Consider the following 13,725-nt stretch of genomic DNA (forward strand, 5'->3'; position numbering starts at 1 on the left):
AAATTTCAGCTATTGAGTTAAGAGTCACGAATATGGATTAATAAAAGATAGAAGTCCTAGAGGTGTGATGATTGAGATTACTATAGAGTCAGTTATTTCTCTACATGTTTCAGTTACAAAGTTGTTCTTAATTAGCTAAATAAATTATGATGTATTGTATTGGCTATAAAAGCCATGCACTGTTATATAGTTTTTATAATATGTGAAGAAATAAAAATGTTTTCACATTAAAAGCGTCTCCCTTCTCCACTACACCAAGTTTTAATTAAGATTTCTCCCTCCTACAACTGCGCAAAGTTTTAATTAAGATTTTTCTCCCTTCCTCCTGCAACTAGTAGTAGTAGACTAATTGGTGAAAGGCAACAAACGAATTCATTTGATCATGTAGAACGAATCCCCTTAAATTATACATACAACATATATAATTAACTGAAGTCTCATTTTTCATCGCCAGTCCAGTTGTTCTTCATCTTGGGACCAGTAGGCCCTTCTTCCCCTAACACTTCATTTGGTAGACTCTTTACGAATTTCTCAAATGCAGATTTGAGCTTTCCGGGCAAAAGTTTCTCCACCTTTTTTAGCTCGTCAGTAATGTCATAACTAAGTTTTGGACCCCATTCCCGACAGTAGTTGAGCCATGGCGGCTCGGATATAGCGGAGCCCAAATAGTCAGCTGCAATGATTATAGGCTGGCTTCGTCCAGTGTCCAATACCATCTTACTCTTGGCAGCATCATTCCTAATTCCTATTTCTCCAGTGCCTTGCAATACAAGTCCTGGCTTGGCATAAAAAGCATGGCCGTGCAAAGATGCATAGGTCACGGCTTTGTTCCCTCCACCATTCTGAAACTCAAGCTCAGAAGCGTCCACCCATATGCCCCCGCTGTGCTGCGAGAAGTAGACCTTCCAGAGTTCCCCAGTAAAATTGCTGACTCGTAGGGTCACGTGCTCCCAGTCGCCAACATGTTCACCAATTTTCCCCAGGGAGATATTCAGAAACTCAACTTTGGCCCTGGCGGGGCCATTGAAAGGGTAGAACACCCATATAGCGATGTCAGTAAATGTTGAGCCCAGCATGGGCTTTATATGTGCATAAACCTGAGAGCTGGGTAGATCTCCTTTTTTCACTCTTTCATTGGCGCTTTTGTCGACGGGTAGGTCCAACCAATAGGAGCCGTCATTTGAGCCACCTTGGGGAAGGTTGGAGCCAGTTGCTTCGATCGCAATGGGTTTTAAATCATCGTCTTTCTTGTACAGAAGGGCCCCATTGGTGAAAAACCAACCCACCGAAGAAGGGAGGTATACTTCATCTGGATGGAAGTATATAAATGGAGAGTAAGCTTCAAGTAATGCCTCAATTTGAGTTAGGTTAGGCATAGATACTTGGGGATTAGATATGGCGGCGTTTTTCAAACAAGCCACAGTTGACAACCCACCATTTTGTTGAGCAGCTATAAAAGTGCCAGCGGAGACACCCATGGCTTGGGTCCCCCTGTTGCTGGGTCTGACGCTAAAGACATTGAATCCATTGGCATCGCTGGCGGTACCTGGTCCCCAGATCCACGAGTCGGCCTCGCACTCGTCAGTGAGGCTGGAACGAACGCACCTGATTTTATCGAGGGATGGCTTCTCCGGAGAGCTTGTGACAACTAGGCCTATGGCTTTATAACCATCTGAGGCTGTGGGTAACCAGACATAGCCATTGCCATCTTTCTTGATGTTCAAGAACTCGCTGCTCCAAATGAGAGTGAAATCAACTGGTTGCCGCAGCAAGGGCGAAGAAGGGTCATCCTCGTTGTCTTTTGTTGGTTTAGCAGCAAGGGCCCATCCGTAAAGGGGTATGTTGTTGGGTTGGCTGTAGCAGCCAAGCATGTAGAATCCGTGGGGTAGGGGTGAAGGTTCGAAGAAGCTTGCCCCAAGGTTGCCTGGTCCCCCCTCATGAGTAGCCCAAACTTTGTTAAAAGACGATATCTGACACACTAGTAATCCTCCCAGATCGATCATTCCACTTGCGAACCCATCACCTAATAAAATATGATCCATATATCATGTTCATGTACACCGGTAAATATAGATTAATTGGCATTACAACTGGAAAGTATATTATATAAAACTCAGAAATTACAACAACAAAGTCTTGAGGTATATATAATGCGTAGGCGTGTGTGTGTGTGTGTGTGTGTGTGTATAGAGATATAATATATATGGTTCAAGCTTTAACTGGTTATTAAGTTTATACTGCAAATACATTTGAAGAGAGGACCGATTGCAAATCCTCATTGCAACACATATCAGAACTGTCTAAATAGCTAGAAAGATGAACAAGTACGTACCAGGAGGCCAGCTAGGTAATGGAGAGGGAAGCTTGAACGTGGTTTCGATAGGCAAGGCTTTGGTTTTCTTGAAAACACTCGTTGCTGAAGGTGATAGGGAAAGGCAATTTCCCATTGTTGATGTCTTAAAAGAAATTAAGATTAAATGTCTATAAACAAATTAATGATATAGATAATCTTCATGGGATGGAAGTTTGAAGCACAATAAGTTCAGCAGACGGAACCAGAAGCATATTCTGTTTCAATTGAAGGGGGAATGTAAAAATGATGCAAAGAAGAATGGGGATAAAAGGGCCGGCCCTTCCCTTGGATGTAACGTGCAAGCAAGCCAATTTTGGCCACATAAATGCTTCTAAACATCGTTCAACTTGTCTTGTACACCCAAAGTTGCTTTCTCAGGGGAAAACTATTGTCGTGTACTCTCCAACTTCTCATCTCCGTTGGCATTAAAAATGGTCATCCCAACCCTACCACAAATAATGATGATACTCAAGGGATACGATCAACTCATTGTAATTTTGGATGGAAGAATTTATTATTATATTTTTTTTCTTAAAAGGGGACTAACTGGTGACTTCAGTACGTCAGTCCATCCTTTTAGGGGCTGAGAAGACTTGCAGAGAAATTTTAGTCTCTCTCACCATCATGTGATTCATCATAATCAGAAATCAAACTCAGAATGTGTTGTGTGAAATATAAGCCCGAAATTCGTCACTATTTGGACATACAAAGATGCCGTTTGATAACCATATCCTTTTAAGTTTTTTTTTTTTTTTCATTTTTTTTAAATTGAAAATATTTTTGGTAACTAATTTCTGTTAAAAAAATGAAAACTACTCTTTTAGAGTGCGCAAAATTTGGATTTCAATTTTCAGCTTTCATTTTCTTTTATAAAAACCCCAAAACTAGTTACCAAAAAAATTTCATTTAAATAAAAAATAAAAAAGTTATCAAGGGGCTGCAAAATTATGTTAAGAATAAATCTCACATTAAAGAAATGAGAGATCTTGCATGTGCTTATAAGTAGTTTGACATTACCTTTATTGCCAATTAATTTTATGATGGACTAACTTCTTCAACTTATACACTTTCTAATATAAGCTTTTAAGGGAATGGATCCCTATTTTTTTTTTTTTTTTATAAAGGAATGGAGATTAATTTGTGGGGGCCTATACCACATCAAACTTTAACGATCTAAACTGTCTATTTTTTAAGATGTAACTCATAGATCATCCTTGCAAAATTTTAGCCAAATCAGAAATATTTGAAGCATTTAATTGAGTTCAAAGAAATTTATGAACACTTTGCTCTCTAAGAAATTGAAATTTCATCGTGATAATTAAATAGGCAAATGGTTACAGATTGAATTAATTTTTTGCAAAAAAATCTATGAATCGAGTCTTACAAAATAGATGGTTCGGATCGTTGAGGTTCGATGTTGAGTGAGTCTCGCAAATAATTCTCATTTTTTTAGAAAAATGGGAATCTCTTCCCTTATAAAGTCTGCTTTCTTTTCTAATTTAAGCGGATGAATAACATTAGTGATTTGTATTGGTCAACAAGAAAGATGATAAATTTAATTATTCATGCATGTTCGTATTTTTTTGAATTTAAGCTATATTTATGCTCCAATTTAATGGGTTTTTCTTGAATGTCCCAAATTTCTGTGCTTTTCTTGGAAATTTAGAAATCTACCTTCTTTGTATTTAAATTGAAGCATAGATTAGATTTGTGATGTCATAAAAAACGCCTAATTTTGTAAAGGGATTTTTTGATATGGGTTCAAAATAACTAAAAATTGGACCTATTTCAAAAGGTGGCCTATAAAATTGGACCTATTTCAAATTTTCCCTTTTGTAAACTACATTGTGATTTCAATTGGATGGTTTGTTAAGATTGGCTGGCTCGATTTTTGATTGAATTTTCCACTTGTTTGAGCTTGAGCTCATGAAACAGTTCAGAATGGTTGCATCGGGCTGGCTGGAGATGGCCAGCCCGCTGGGCTGATTTGGAGGTTTTGGCCTGGTGGGGTCCACAAGCCCTTTGGCCTAACCCTCGGTTGGAGACGGTTTTCGTGTCATTTCGAGTTAATTTTGGCCCTATGACCCTCTGGCCAAATTGGTTGGAGATGGCCTTAGCTTTGCTCTTTTGACACAAACATTGCACACCCTTAGAGAAATTATCAGATGGTAGACAAGTAATAGTGCCACCAATAGAAAATTTGACTTCTATTCCCACCCCAAAACACTCCAACAGTTGGCCCAAAATTGAGTTATGTATTAAAACTAAAAAATAGGGCCAATTCCGGCCAAGATTGGAGTTTGGGTTAGTGGACTGGCTAACTACGAAGACATTTCATGTGCGGCAATTCCGCCAAGATCTTTTCTTTAGTTGGAGGAAGCATTCGCACGAATCGGGCAGCGTTTAGCGACTTCTTTATCTTAATCTAAACCTTGGGCGCATCTTGACCAACCAATTTCAAACAAGAGGTCTAGGCTTGGGCCACTATTTCGTTGAAATGTTCTATACATCTGCCTTTTCTCCAGGCATTTCTTTAGACAATGACTCTGTTTGTTCCTATTTTCAAATAGTAAATATTTCTCAAAACATGGAATGGGAATCAAACCCATGCTTGAATTGAGTTTTCTTTTTCAAATCGTGCTATAGCTACACAAGCCCTACCAGGTGCCATAAATTACCTACGGATAGGAAGAATCCTAGAACAAAATGAGAATTAGCTAACCAACTTCTAAGAGAAACAGAATAGGGATTGATCCACTTAAGATAAGATCAATATATAGAGTATATTAAATTGGGGGTCGTATAGGCTCTTCTGAGGGGATGCCACCAGCCCTGGATCTCTTATGGGCTCTAAAGTAGATGTAGCATCAATTCCTCTCTTACTCACGATGTGCAAAGAACTCATGCACCTTACTTCATGAATGGGCAGTCCGAGAGGAAACGAAAGCGATTCGCTTATGAATCTCCTATTGAAGAATTATACTATGATCGCATGTTGTTCTCATGAAGCTAAGATCATTTGCTTGGTGAATGAAGCAGGTCAACCTCTTTTTGGCTTCGGCCCCAAAAACTTTTTATCGCTGGTCAAGCTTTCTACAAATTTGAAGAATTGGCCTTGGTTGTACCTCAATTACCCTAGTGCCCAAAGAATCATCTTACAATAGTGCAATTTAGACCCATTAGTTGCACCTTTTAACAAATATATACCAAGCCAGTGGTGAATCGTCTGAGGCCTTTGATGAAGAAGTTAATCAGCCTCCATTAGGTAGGCATATATGTGAGAATATTCTTATTGCTCAAGAGATTTTTCGATACCAAAAGGTCTATCCAGGACGCATCTCCCTAATTGCATCTCTACACAAGAGTTGGTCGAGCCTTTATTCAACTCATCAATTTCATTGGCTAGTGTAGCGTTGCTCCAACCTAATACTCATTTAGGATGTTCACCGCCCATCCCTTCCCTCTTTCGGTTGGGGAGAATGCTCTTGCCTCCTCTTTTTCTAGTTGGTCCCATGAATTCATTCGCTTTTAGTGAATAAGATCGATTCTTACGATCAGAGATTCCACCAGGGATGATACCACAACTTTTAAACCAAATTTGTAAATCAAAAGATGTGGTGGTTGATGATTGGATTATTAAAGTGTTGATTAACGTGCTTATTTCTTATTAGTGACATATCAGTTGGTTTGCAAATTTAGTTTAAAAATTTAGTCTTCATAGCATTATCCTTTTACAAATGGATAAATTTGTACTTAGAAAATTGGGTGTGAAGATAAAGACATTATGATGAGAGAGGAAATTATAGCTCAAAACGCACAACTATGGTTATTTTCGTTAACTTTGTCAGAATTCAGTCAAAATGAATAATGTTAAAAGAATCATTGCTACAATCGGGTTAAAGTTGATGAGACTATTTCTCCAATTTGGTTAAAGTTGAGGAACAATTTCTACAACTTTTTCATTTAGTTTCTCATATTTGCCTATTGATTCAGCCTTATGTGCATGACACATGACTCATTTGACAAAAATTTTAATGGAGTTGACGAAAATGACTATAGTTACACGTTTGAATTATTTAAATGACCAATAACCATGAATTTTTAATCAAGAAATGAAAGTTGAGAGAAAGTATAGAAAAGTCAACAGCTAGAACCAATGAGTTTTCACGGGATACATATCCGTCAAATTGTGTGCAGTGCTTCGATTAGTGGTTTGGGATGGCATCAAAATCAAATCCAAAAGTAGAGAATATGAAGAGTTTTTACAGGCAAAGGAAAAGCACTAGCATTGGTGGTACCTCTAAGAAGAAAAAATCCCATTCGGCCGCTCACCCAAAAGCTACTGCGGCCTTTTTCGGCTCAGGTGTAATTTCACACGGCTCTCTGGACCTCAAAGGTCCGTCTATCCTCTTGCTTTCAATTTTTTCATAGATTATATTCTTGTTGTGTGAATATTTGTTATGGTTTTCACTACCCATTTCCTTGTTCATGTATTGTATCCACTCCGTTGCCAAATTCCTTCTAATCTTCCGTTGTTGGGCGTCCCAACCATTTTTGCAATAAAAAAAAATTTAGTGGACTTGGATTATCATTAAAATTTATAGATCCAAAAAGTATACATTCGTTGGTTTGATTTACATGTTATTCCGTGTTTAAGTTAGTATTGAAACCCCTAATTTCCATTTTAACGAGATCTTTGTAGTTGCATGAAATTCCAGTATTTTCTGTCCTCAGATGCAAACTCGCATCAACTGTTTTTGTGGTTGTTCATGTTGAAGTTGTAAATGGATTTGAAGAAAATTAGATGAAGTGGTGATTGGAAGGGATAACTTTCCTTAATGATTAGGTTCTATTACTTCTTTCAACTGTATTTATTTCTAGGCACCAAATATGGGCGTAACTTTTTTTTTTTTTTTTTCCCTAGATATTGGGTAGATTTAAGGTATTTAAACATCCAAAATAGAGTAAAGAATGTGTAAAACTTTAGAGTTTGGACTTGTTTCCATTATTTACCTCAAGGGGGCACCGATATAGGCACTAGTAGATAATGAATCTTACATAGCTAAAAAATTTAAAGGGAGTTGGACTAAGATCGATATCTAATGGCATCTTAAACTTTTGTATTAGGATCCAACTGCCCCTGACTTTTAACCCTTGGAGTTTTGAAACTTCAAAGTAGCTCAGATATTGGAGTCCTCATTGTTTCTTATAAGAACATAGAAGGTCAAGTTTCAATTTATTGTTTGGAACTAATACATACCCTAAACCCTAATTTATCATTGTTTTACAATAGTCTGTTTTTCTATGCATTCTTAAATTTCTCTACTGTGGAATCAAGGGTTAAGGAAACCAATAATGTACATGTGTCCAAATATTATTGGTGTAAAATTTTTGGTACGGGGACCCTAGGTACAGAAGATTTGAGGTTATATTTTTTGTGAAACCAGTTTAATTTTTTTAATTTTTATTTGAAAGAAAAACAGTATAGAAAAGTCAGGAGCGAGAACCAATAAGTTTTCATGGGATGCATATCCATCAAATTATTGTGTGCAGTGCTTCGATTAGTGGTGGTGGTACTAGCATACTGCGTGTTGCTGATACGACAGGCCAATTCTCACACCGAGTCGGGGGAATGGAGCTGCGAGTCGGAATCTGAGATCCGGGTCCAGGCCGAGTTCGGACCGGGCCTTATCACTCTGGATGGTCATGCCGACGACTGGAAGGATATCGATGGGTTCGAGTTCTCCCTCCTCCCTGCTCTTGACCCAGATGCTGAAAACGAGTACAAAGGTGGAAAGATGACTGTTAAGGTACTCGTATTGTTACTGTGATTTTAAAAATCTTAAAACAATCCTAAATAATCTTGGTTGATTTTGTTTTTGTGTGTCTATGTATGATGTATTTGAGTTTTGTTTTTCTTATATTTTGATGCACAATTAGAAATGGGTTTATTGCAGGCTTTGCATGATGGCCGTGATGCCTTCTTCATGGTTCAAGTTGATGGGGACTACGCTTACTCTAAGGGGTAAGTTTTATCTAATGTATGAATATTTCATATCCTTGTGGTCAAATTTTAGGGTTAAGTACGAATAACTACCCAAACTTTTAGGGCGATTCCAAAGTAGTGTCAAATTTTTAAAACATTCCAAATAACTACTCAACATTTTAACATTTTGAAAGTTATACATATGTTAGGTCACCGATGTTAAGTCAAGAACTTACTAACATTAAGCTATGACTTTACTAGAATTCCATGTTGAGGTGGACATATACTAAGGTAGGTTTTCACCAGTTGTCATCTTTAGTGCTATAATCCCCAAATCGACCCCTTTTAGCCAAGTTAAACTGTAAATTTGCTTAGCTAAATTGCGTTTATTTGGAGATTCAAAGCACCATAGATGACTTGAGAGTTCAAACACGCTTCATATTTGACCATGTCATCGCTTAACGGTTATGGTAGTGAACCTAACGGATGTCCATTTTCAAAACTTTAGGTAGTTATTTGGAATGTTTTAAAAGGTTAGGACCAATTTGGAATCACCCCAAAAGGTTGCGTAGTTATCCAGACTTATTTTTACTAAATTGTTGGGGACTACGCTGTTGAAAAACACGCCCACTAGACCTTGTTCTCTAATGTAACCAACGTCAATAGACTAAACTAGAAACACACAAGAATTATATTGGTTCGGCAGAACTTTTGCCTACCTCCAGTTGTGATTTCTCTAGGTAGAGAAATCACCGCTCCTTTGATTAATAATAGAGATTACAAAACTTTTGCAAACCCTAGAACTAATCTCAAAACTCTCGGCTGTCTCTGGCTATTTTCTCTCTCTCAAAATTAAGCCTTGCCTCACCCTATTTATAGGCATAGGGTCAGCTTACATCTCCCAAGGCTGATTGAATTCCTATTTCTAAGTGGATTAGGAAATTACACTTATCCAAATCCAAATAGACTTCTAGAAATCCAAACCTAAATTGAATAAGGAAAACTGAACTTTCCTAATCCCTCTAGGACAAGAGTCGGTATACCTGTAATTTTCCTAAAACAAACCCAAACCGACTAGGACATATTTGACTAGCCAAAAATCCTAACGTACGCTTACTCTAAGGGGTAAGTTTTATCTACTGGATGAATATTTCATATCTTTGTGGTCAAATTTTAGGGTTAAGTACGAATACCTACCCAAACTTTTAGGGCGATTCCAAAGTAGTGTCAAAATTTTAAAACATTCCAAATAACTACTTATCATTTTAACATTTAACATTTTGAAAGTTATACATATATTAGGTCACCGATGTTAAGTCAAGAACTTACTAACATTAAGCTATGACGTTACTAGAATTCAATGTTGAGGTGGACATATACTAAAGTAGGTTCTCACCAATCGCCATCTTTAGTGCTATAATCCCCAAATCGATCCCTTTTAGCCAAGTTTAACCTTAAATTTGTTTAGCTAAATTGCGTTTATTTGGAGATTCAAAGCACCATAGATGAGTTGAGAGTTCAAACACGCTTCATATTTGACCACGTCATTGCTCAACGGTAGTGAACCTAACAGATGTCCATTTTTCAAAACTTTAGGTAGTTATTTGGAATGTTTTAAAAGGTTAGGACCAATTTGGAATCACCCCAAAAGGTTGCGTAGTTATCCAGACTTAGTTTTACTAAGTTTCAGTTTTATTTGAACTTTGGTTATAATTTTTTAATTTAATAAAACTTACTGAATCCAATTTTCATTTTAAAATTGGATGTTTAAACCTTTTTATTATTCAGTATTGGTGGCAAGAGTTGCGATTTCTTCTACTTTTTTTGTTTTGTTTTACAATTACTGTTGTTTTTACCCTCATATATTCTTTGAAGATTATGTTAGTCGTCATTGTCTGGTAAGTTTCTACTTTTGACGACGTGTTGGTTGAATTGATTATGTCTAAGTGCATGCTTTCTTGGTTTGCATTACCAGTTAATTATTTCATGCCTTTTTTTCTTAGCAAGACACTTTTTGAGATTTGTTTTTCTTTGATTTAGGGACAACAATAAATGCCCATCTGTTGCCCTCATGTTTCAAATTGGCAGAGATGCAACTTATCATAGCGTAAGTTACTCCACTGGCCTGTTGAACCAACAATGGAATATGGATATACTTCTATTTTTCTATCAACTTATACAATACTGGCCATCCCTTTCTACTCGGTCGGGAATTCAAGCCAAATGGATTTTTGTGTTGTTAGATGGGTGGCTGCAAGGAAGGAGTTGACTCTTGCACAAACAAGACCTGCAAAGGTCATGAAGTTGACATTATGCACTTCTCAATTGGAAATGCTATTCCTGGACGGCTCTATGGTGGAAACCCTATAGACAACAGCAATGGAAATGGCGGTGACAGGTGCGTTCTAGTACAACTCATTCTCTTGAATTTATTGCAATGATCCACTTGTTTGGGAAAATGGATTCTGTTTTATCATTTCTAAACTCCATTTTATTGTATTTCTATTTATCTTTGTTTCAACAGGTTTGGTCATTTGGTTGATCTTTATGCATGGAATCCGCATTGTAGATACCTAGATGGAATTGGTTCTTCAGGTATTTTTGGGAGTTATTTATCCGACTACTACTTTAATCTATTTTTCTTAATGGGCATGAGAACCTACATAATGATAGAAAAAAGGGACTAGGGAAAGTTGCTACAAGAGTTAGGAAGTCATTAAGGCGCATTAAGTTTTTGAAATGATATTTCAATGTCAAAGATGATAATCTCGCAAGTTTGGTTTATTTTAAAAAGTGATCTCATTCATTATCTTGAGTATCTCTGGCCTACCTAGCAACAGTTAACTATTATCTTCTGAACCCCTCTTCCCCCCACGTGCAGAAAGCTGCTTAAGTTTCAGTGATCAAATCATTTAATTTATCTTTTCCCATTTTCAGCAAATGATTCTAGTGCACAAAATGATTGGAAAGGTGCTTGGTGGCACAGTAGCTTGAATGTTCACTCAGGTAAATTGGTATATCATCTAAATATTATATAATGATGGATGTAACTGTATATGTTGCACTTTGAGAAGAGAAATGTATAACTTTGTGTTAATGGTCCACCGCTGGAAAGGTCCATGAATGTGACATGAGCTTGAATTACCTACTCAACCCTCCTTAAACCCAAAGATATGTTTTTTCCCCTCAATGTTACTTTTTTTTTTTTGTTTACTGTTACAGGTTTTGTGGAGGAAGATAGCCCGTATTCATCAGATGCTCAAAAGGGCACATTTTATTTTGAATTCTCAAGGCCTCTGAGAACTATGGATCGTCTCCAACAGGTTCACTTGATGCTTTTAAATTTCTAGCGACCTGGAATTTAGTTCTTTTCCCTATTAAATTTTGGTACACCTTGTAGCATGTGTTATGAAAGTTGCTCATTGTTGAACAAAGAGGATTATGGACAAACACTACTTAGCATTCTTGCTAGTGGAAAATTCGTTTATATCCCTAGGACAAGATTGTTGCAATCATGTAATGATCCTTTCCTTTGCTTTGTTTTTTTGTTCTCCTTTGTTATTTTACTTACAAACTTTATTTGGCAATTTAAGCTATAACTATCTCTTAGAATATTTACATGCTGTCAAAACATACTGTACAAAAGGTCTTTTTCGATTGATTACTGACAATACTGTTGATCCTCCTTTAAAACTTCAATTTGAAATTTGTTTGCACATCCATCTTATGTAACTTGAGACTAGAATATTACATAGTTGAAATAATGTTATTATTGGTCTATATCTATATACATATTTATATTTATAGATTCCATAGGCAATTTCAAAGTGTAATAGGTCTCTGTTAAACAAGTTTTTTTTGTGTTCGCTCTTGCAGGACGTTCAATTCACAATTGGAGGATCAAGTAAGATGTCAGTTGCATTCTGGTATCCAGTTGATAAAAAACCGTGGCGTGGCTCTGGACACTATTCTATTAGCTGTGACTGGGTTCCCTTAGATATCTCTTCAAGAAGTTCTCTGCTGACCACAGCAAGGCCAAGTAGCTCGGTTAATGCTGCCAGTGTTTTTGCCCTTCTCTTATCAGTAATCTCGTTGTGTGCTTCTGTCTTTATTGGGTATTGGGTCGTGAAACCCAAAACTTTTCAGTTCACTCCCATGGAAAATCTTTAAATAGCATTCTAGGTGTGGGATTCTTCTCAACTACATGTCATTCTGGATTATTTTTTAATTCAAAACTGAACGACGTTCTAGGATTCATACAGCCTATCCTACTTAGTAAGGTTATGTTTAGTCATTTGTCAGCTTACTTCAACATTGCTACTGGATTTTCTTCTTTGGTCAATTCCTTGCTATTGGAACTGTGTCTCCTTTACTCATTGTGTGGTTCATTGTTAATAATATATGTTCCATTTTTTTTTTTTGGGTGTGGTATACACACATCCTTTTTTACTTCTTACACATCCTTTTAATTTTCGGTCATCGGATCGAATGAATTGAAGAAGATTAAGGGACAGAAATCAACAAGAGGTGTGTGAGAAGTAAAAAATGTTTTTTTTTTGGGAGAACACAGAAATTCGGATATCACCTATTTGTGCCTCAATATTTTGAGTGAGTGTGGGAACCAAATGTACCGGCTCTTGGAGGGGCGACACGCGGACTAAAACAGCCCAGTTTAACGAAACTGTCCTTCTAGTGATGAACGAGACACCACTTCAAGAATCTCTCTGGGCAGAGGAGACACCTTTGTTGGGCTCGTGCATTTGTTACGACTCGCGTGTTGGAAGGAGTAACCCAATACCATGGCCTCACTCAGCAAAGTTGACGGGCCCTAACAGAGATGCTTAGGCCATTTCTAACTCGAAGGTGCTATGTTTAGCCTTGTTTAGTGTAATAGTTTTTTAAGAAATTATTTTTAAATAAACAGTATTAGATCATATTTATATACTATTTACAACTGAATGAGTTATTTTTTAGCCCTCCCAAGAATTTATTATTTTTAAGTTTGTTCTTAAACTTTATTTGTTAATTGAATTAAACTACTATATTAAGTTTGTTTTTAATAATTTTTCGGATATGATTTTCAAGTGACCCGTGTCGAGATGTAATTGGTTTAGACATTAATTCAAAGATCACCATTTAATTGAAATACAACTTAAATATTTTTGGGTAAATTACATTTTCATACCTCAAGTTTGGGGTCTATTTCAATTCCTTACACCTTCTTCAAAACATTTCACTTTCATACCTTAAATACTATTTTATTTCAAAATAATATCTCCGTTACATTTTCCATCTATTGATCCGTTAAATGCTGACGTGATTGCCAAATGTCTGCCACGTGACAAAAAAATTAATTTTTTAATTTTTAAAACATGAATTTAAAAAA

The 13,725-nt window shown here is 36.7% G+C and overlaps 2 protein-coding genes across 3 annotated transcripts; one reads left to right on the plus strand and one right to left on the minus strand.

The window, feature by feature from the left end:
- Window positions 1–353: 353 nt before the first annotated feature.
- LOC103945804 lies at window positions 354–2,599 on the minus strand. Of its 2 annotated transcripts, XM_048586026.1 has the most exons (3): window positions 2,333–2,599; window positions 1,436–2,023; window positions 354–1,309 (listed from the first exon to the last, which is right to left on the minus strand). In XM_048586026.1, exons 1-3 carry the CDS (start codon window positions 2,445–2,447, stop codon window positions 438–440), a joined length of 1,575 nt encoding a protein of 524 aa, XP_048441983.1. In that variant the 5' UTR covers window positions 2,448–2,599; the 3' UTR covers window positions 354–437. The 2 variants fall into 2 exon arrangements, with proteins under 2 accessions (XP_048441983.1, XP_009354660.2); XM_009356385.3 differs by having other exon boundaries at window positions 354–2,023.
- Window positions 2,600–6,526: 3,927 nt separating this feature from the next.
- LOC103945803 lies at window positions 6,527–12,715 on the plus strand. The gene is made up of 9 exons (XM_009356384.3): window positions 6,527–6,749; window positions 7,907–8,163; window positions 8,311–8,378; window positions 10,380–10,446; window positions 10,583–10,737; window positions 10,864–10,934; window positions 11,277–11,345; window positions 11,562–11,662; window positions 12,216–12,715. Exons 1-9 carry the CDS (start codon window positions 6,572–6,574, stop codon window positions 12,507–12,509), a joined length of 1,260 nt encoding a protein of 419 aa, XP_009354659.2. The 5' UTR covers window positions 6,527–6,571; the 3' UTR covers window positions 12,510–12,715.
- Window positions 12,716–13,725: the final 1,010 nt, after the last annotated feature.

The sequence above is a fragment of a genome, unplaced genomic scaffold (genome assembly GCF_019419815.1).
Source record: "Pyrus x bretschneideri cultivar Hongxiangsu unplaced genomic scaffold, Pyrus_bretschneideri_v1 Contig24, whole genome shotgun sequence".
Taxonomy (NCBI): Eukaryota; Viridiplantae; Streptophyta; class Magnoliopsida; order Rosales; family Rosaceae; genus Pyrus; species Pyrus x bretschneideri.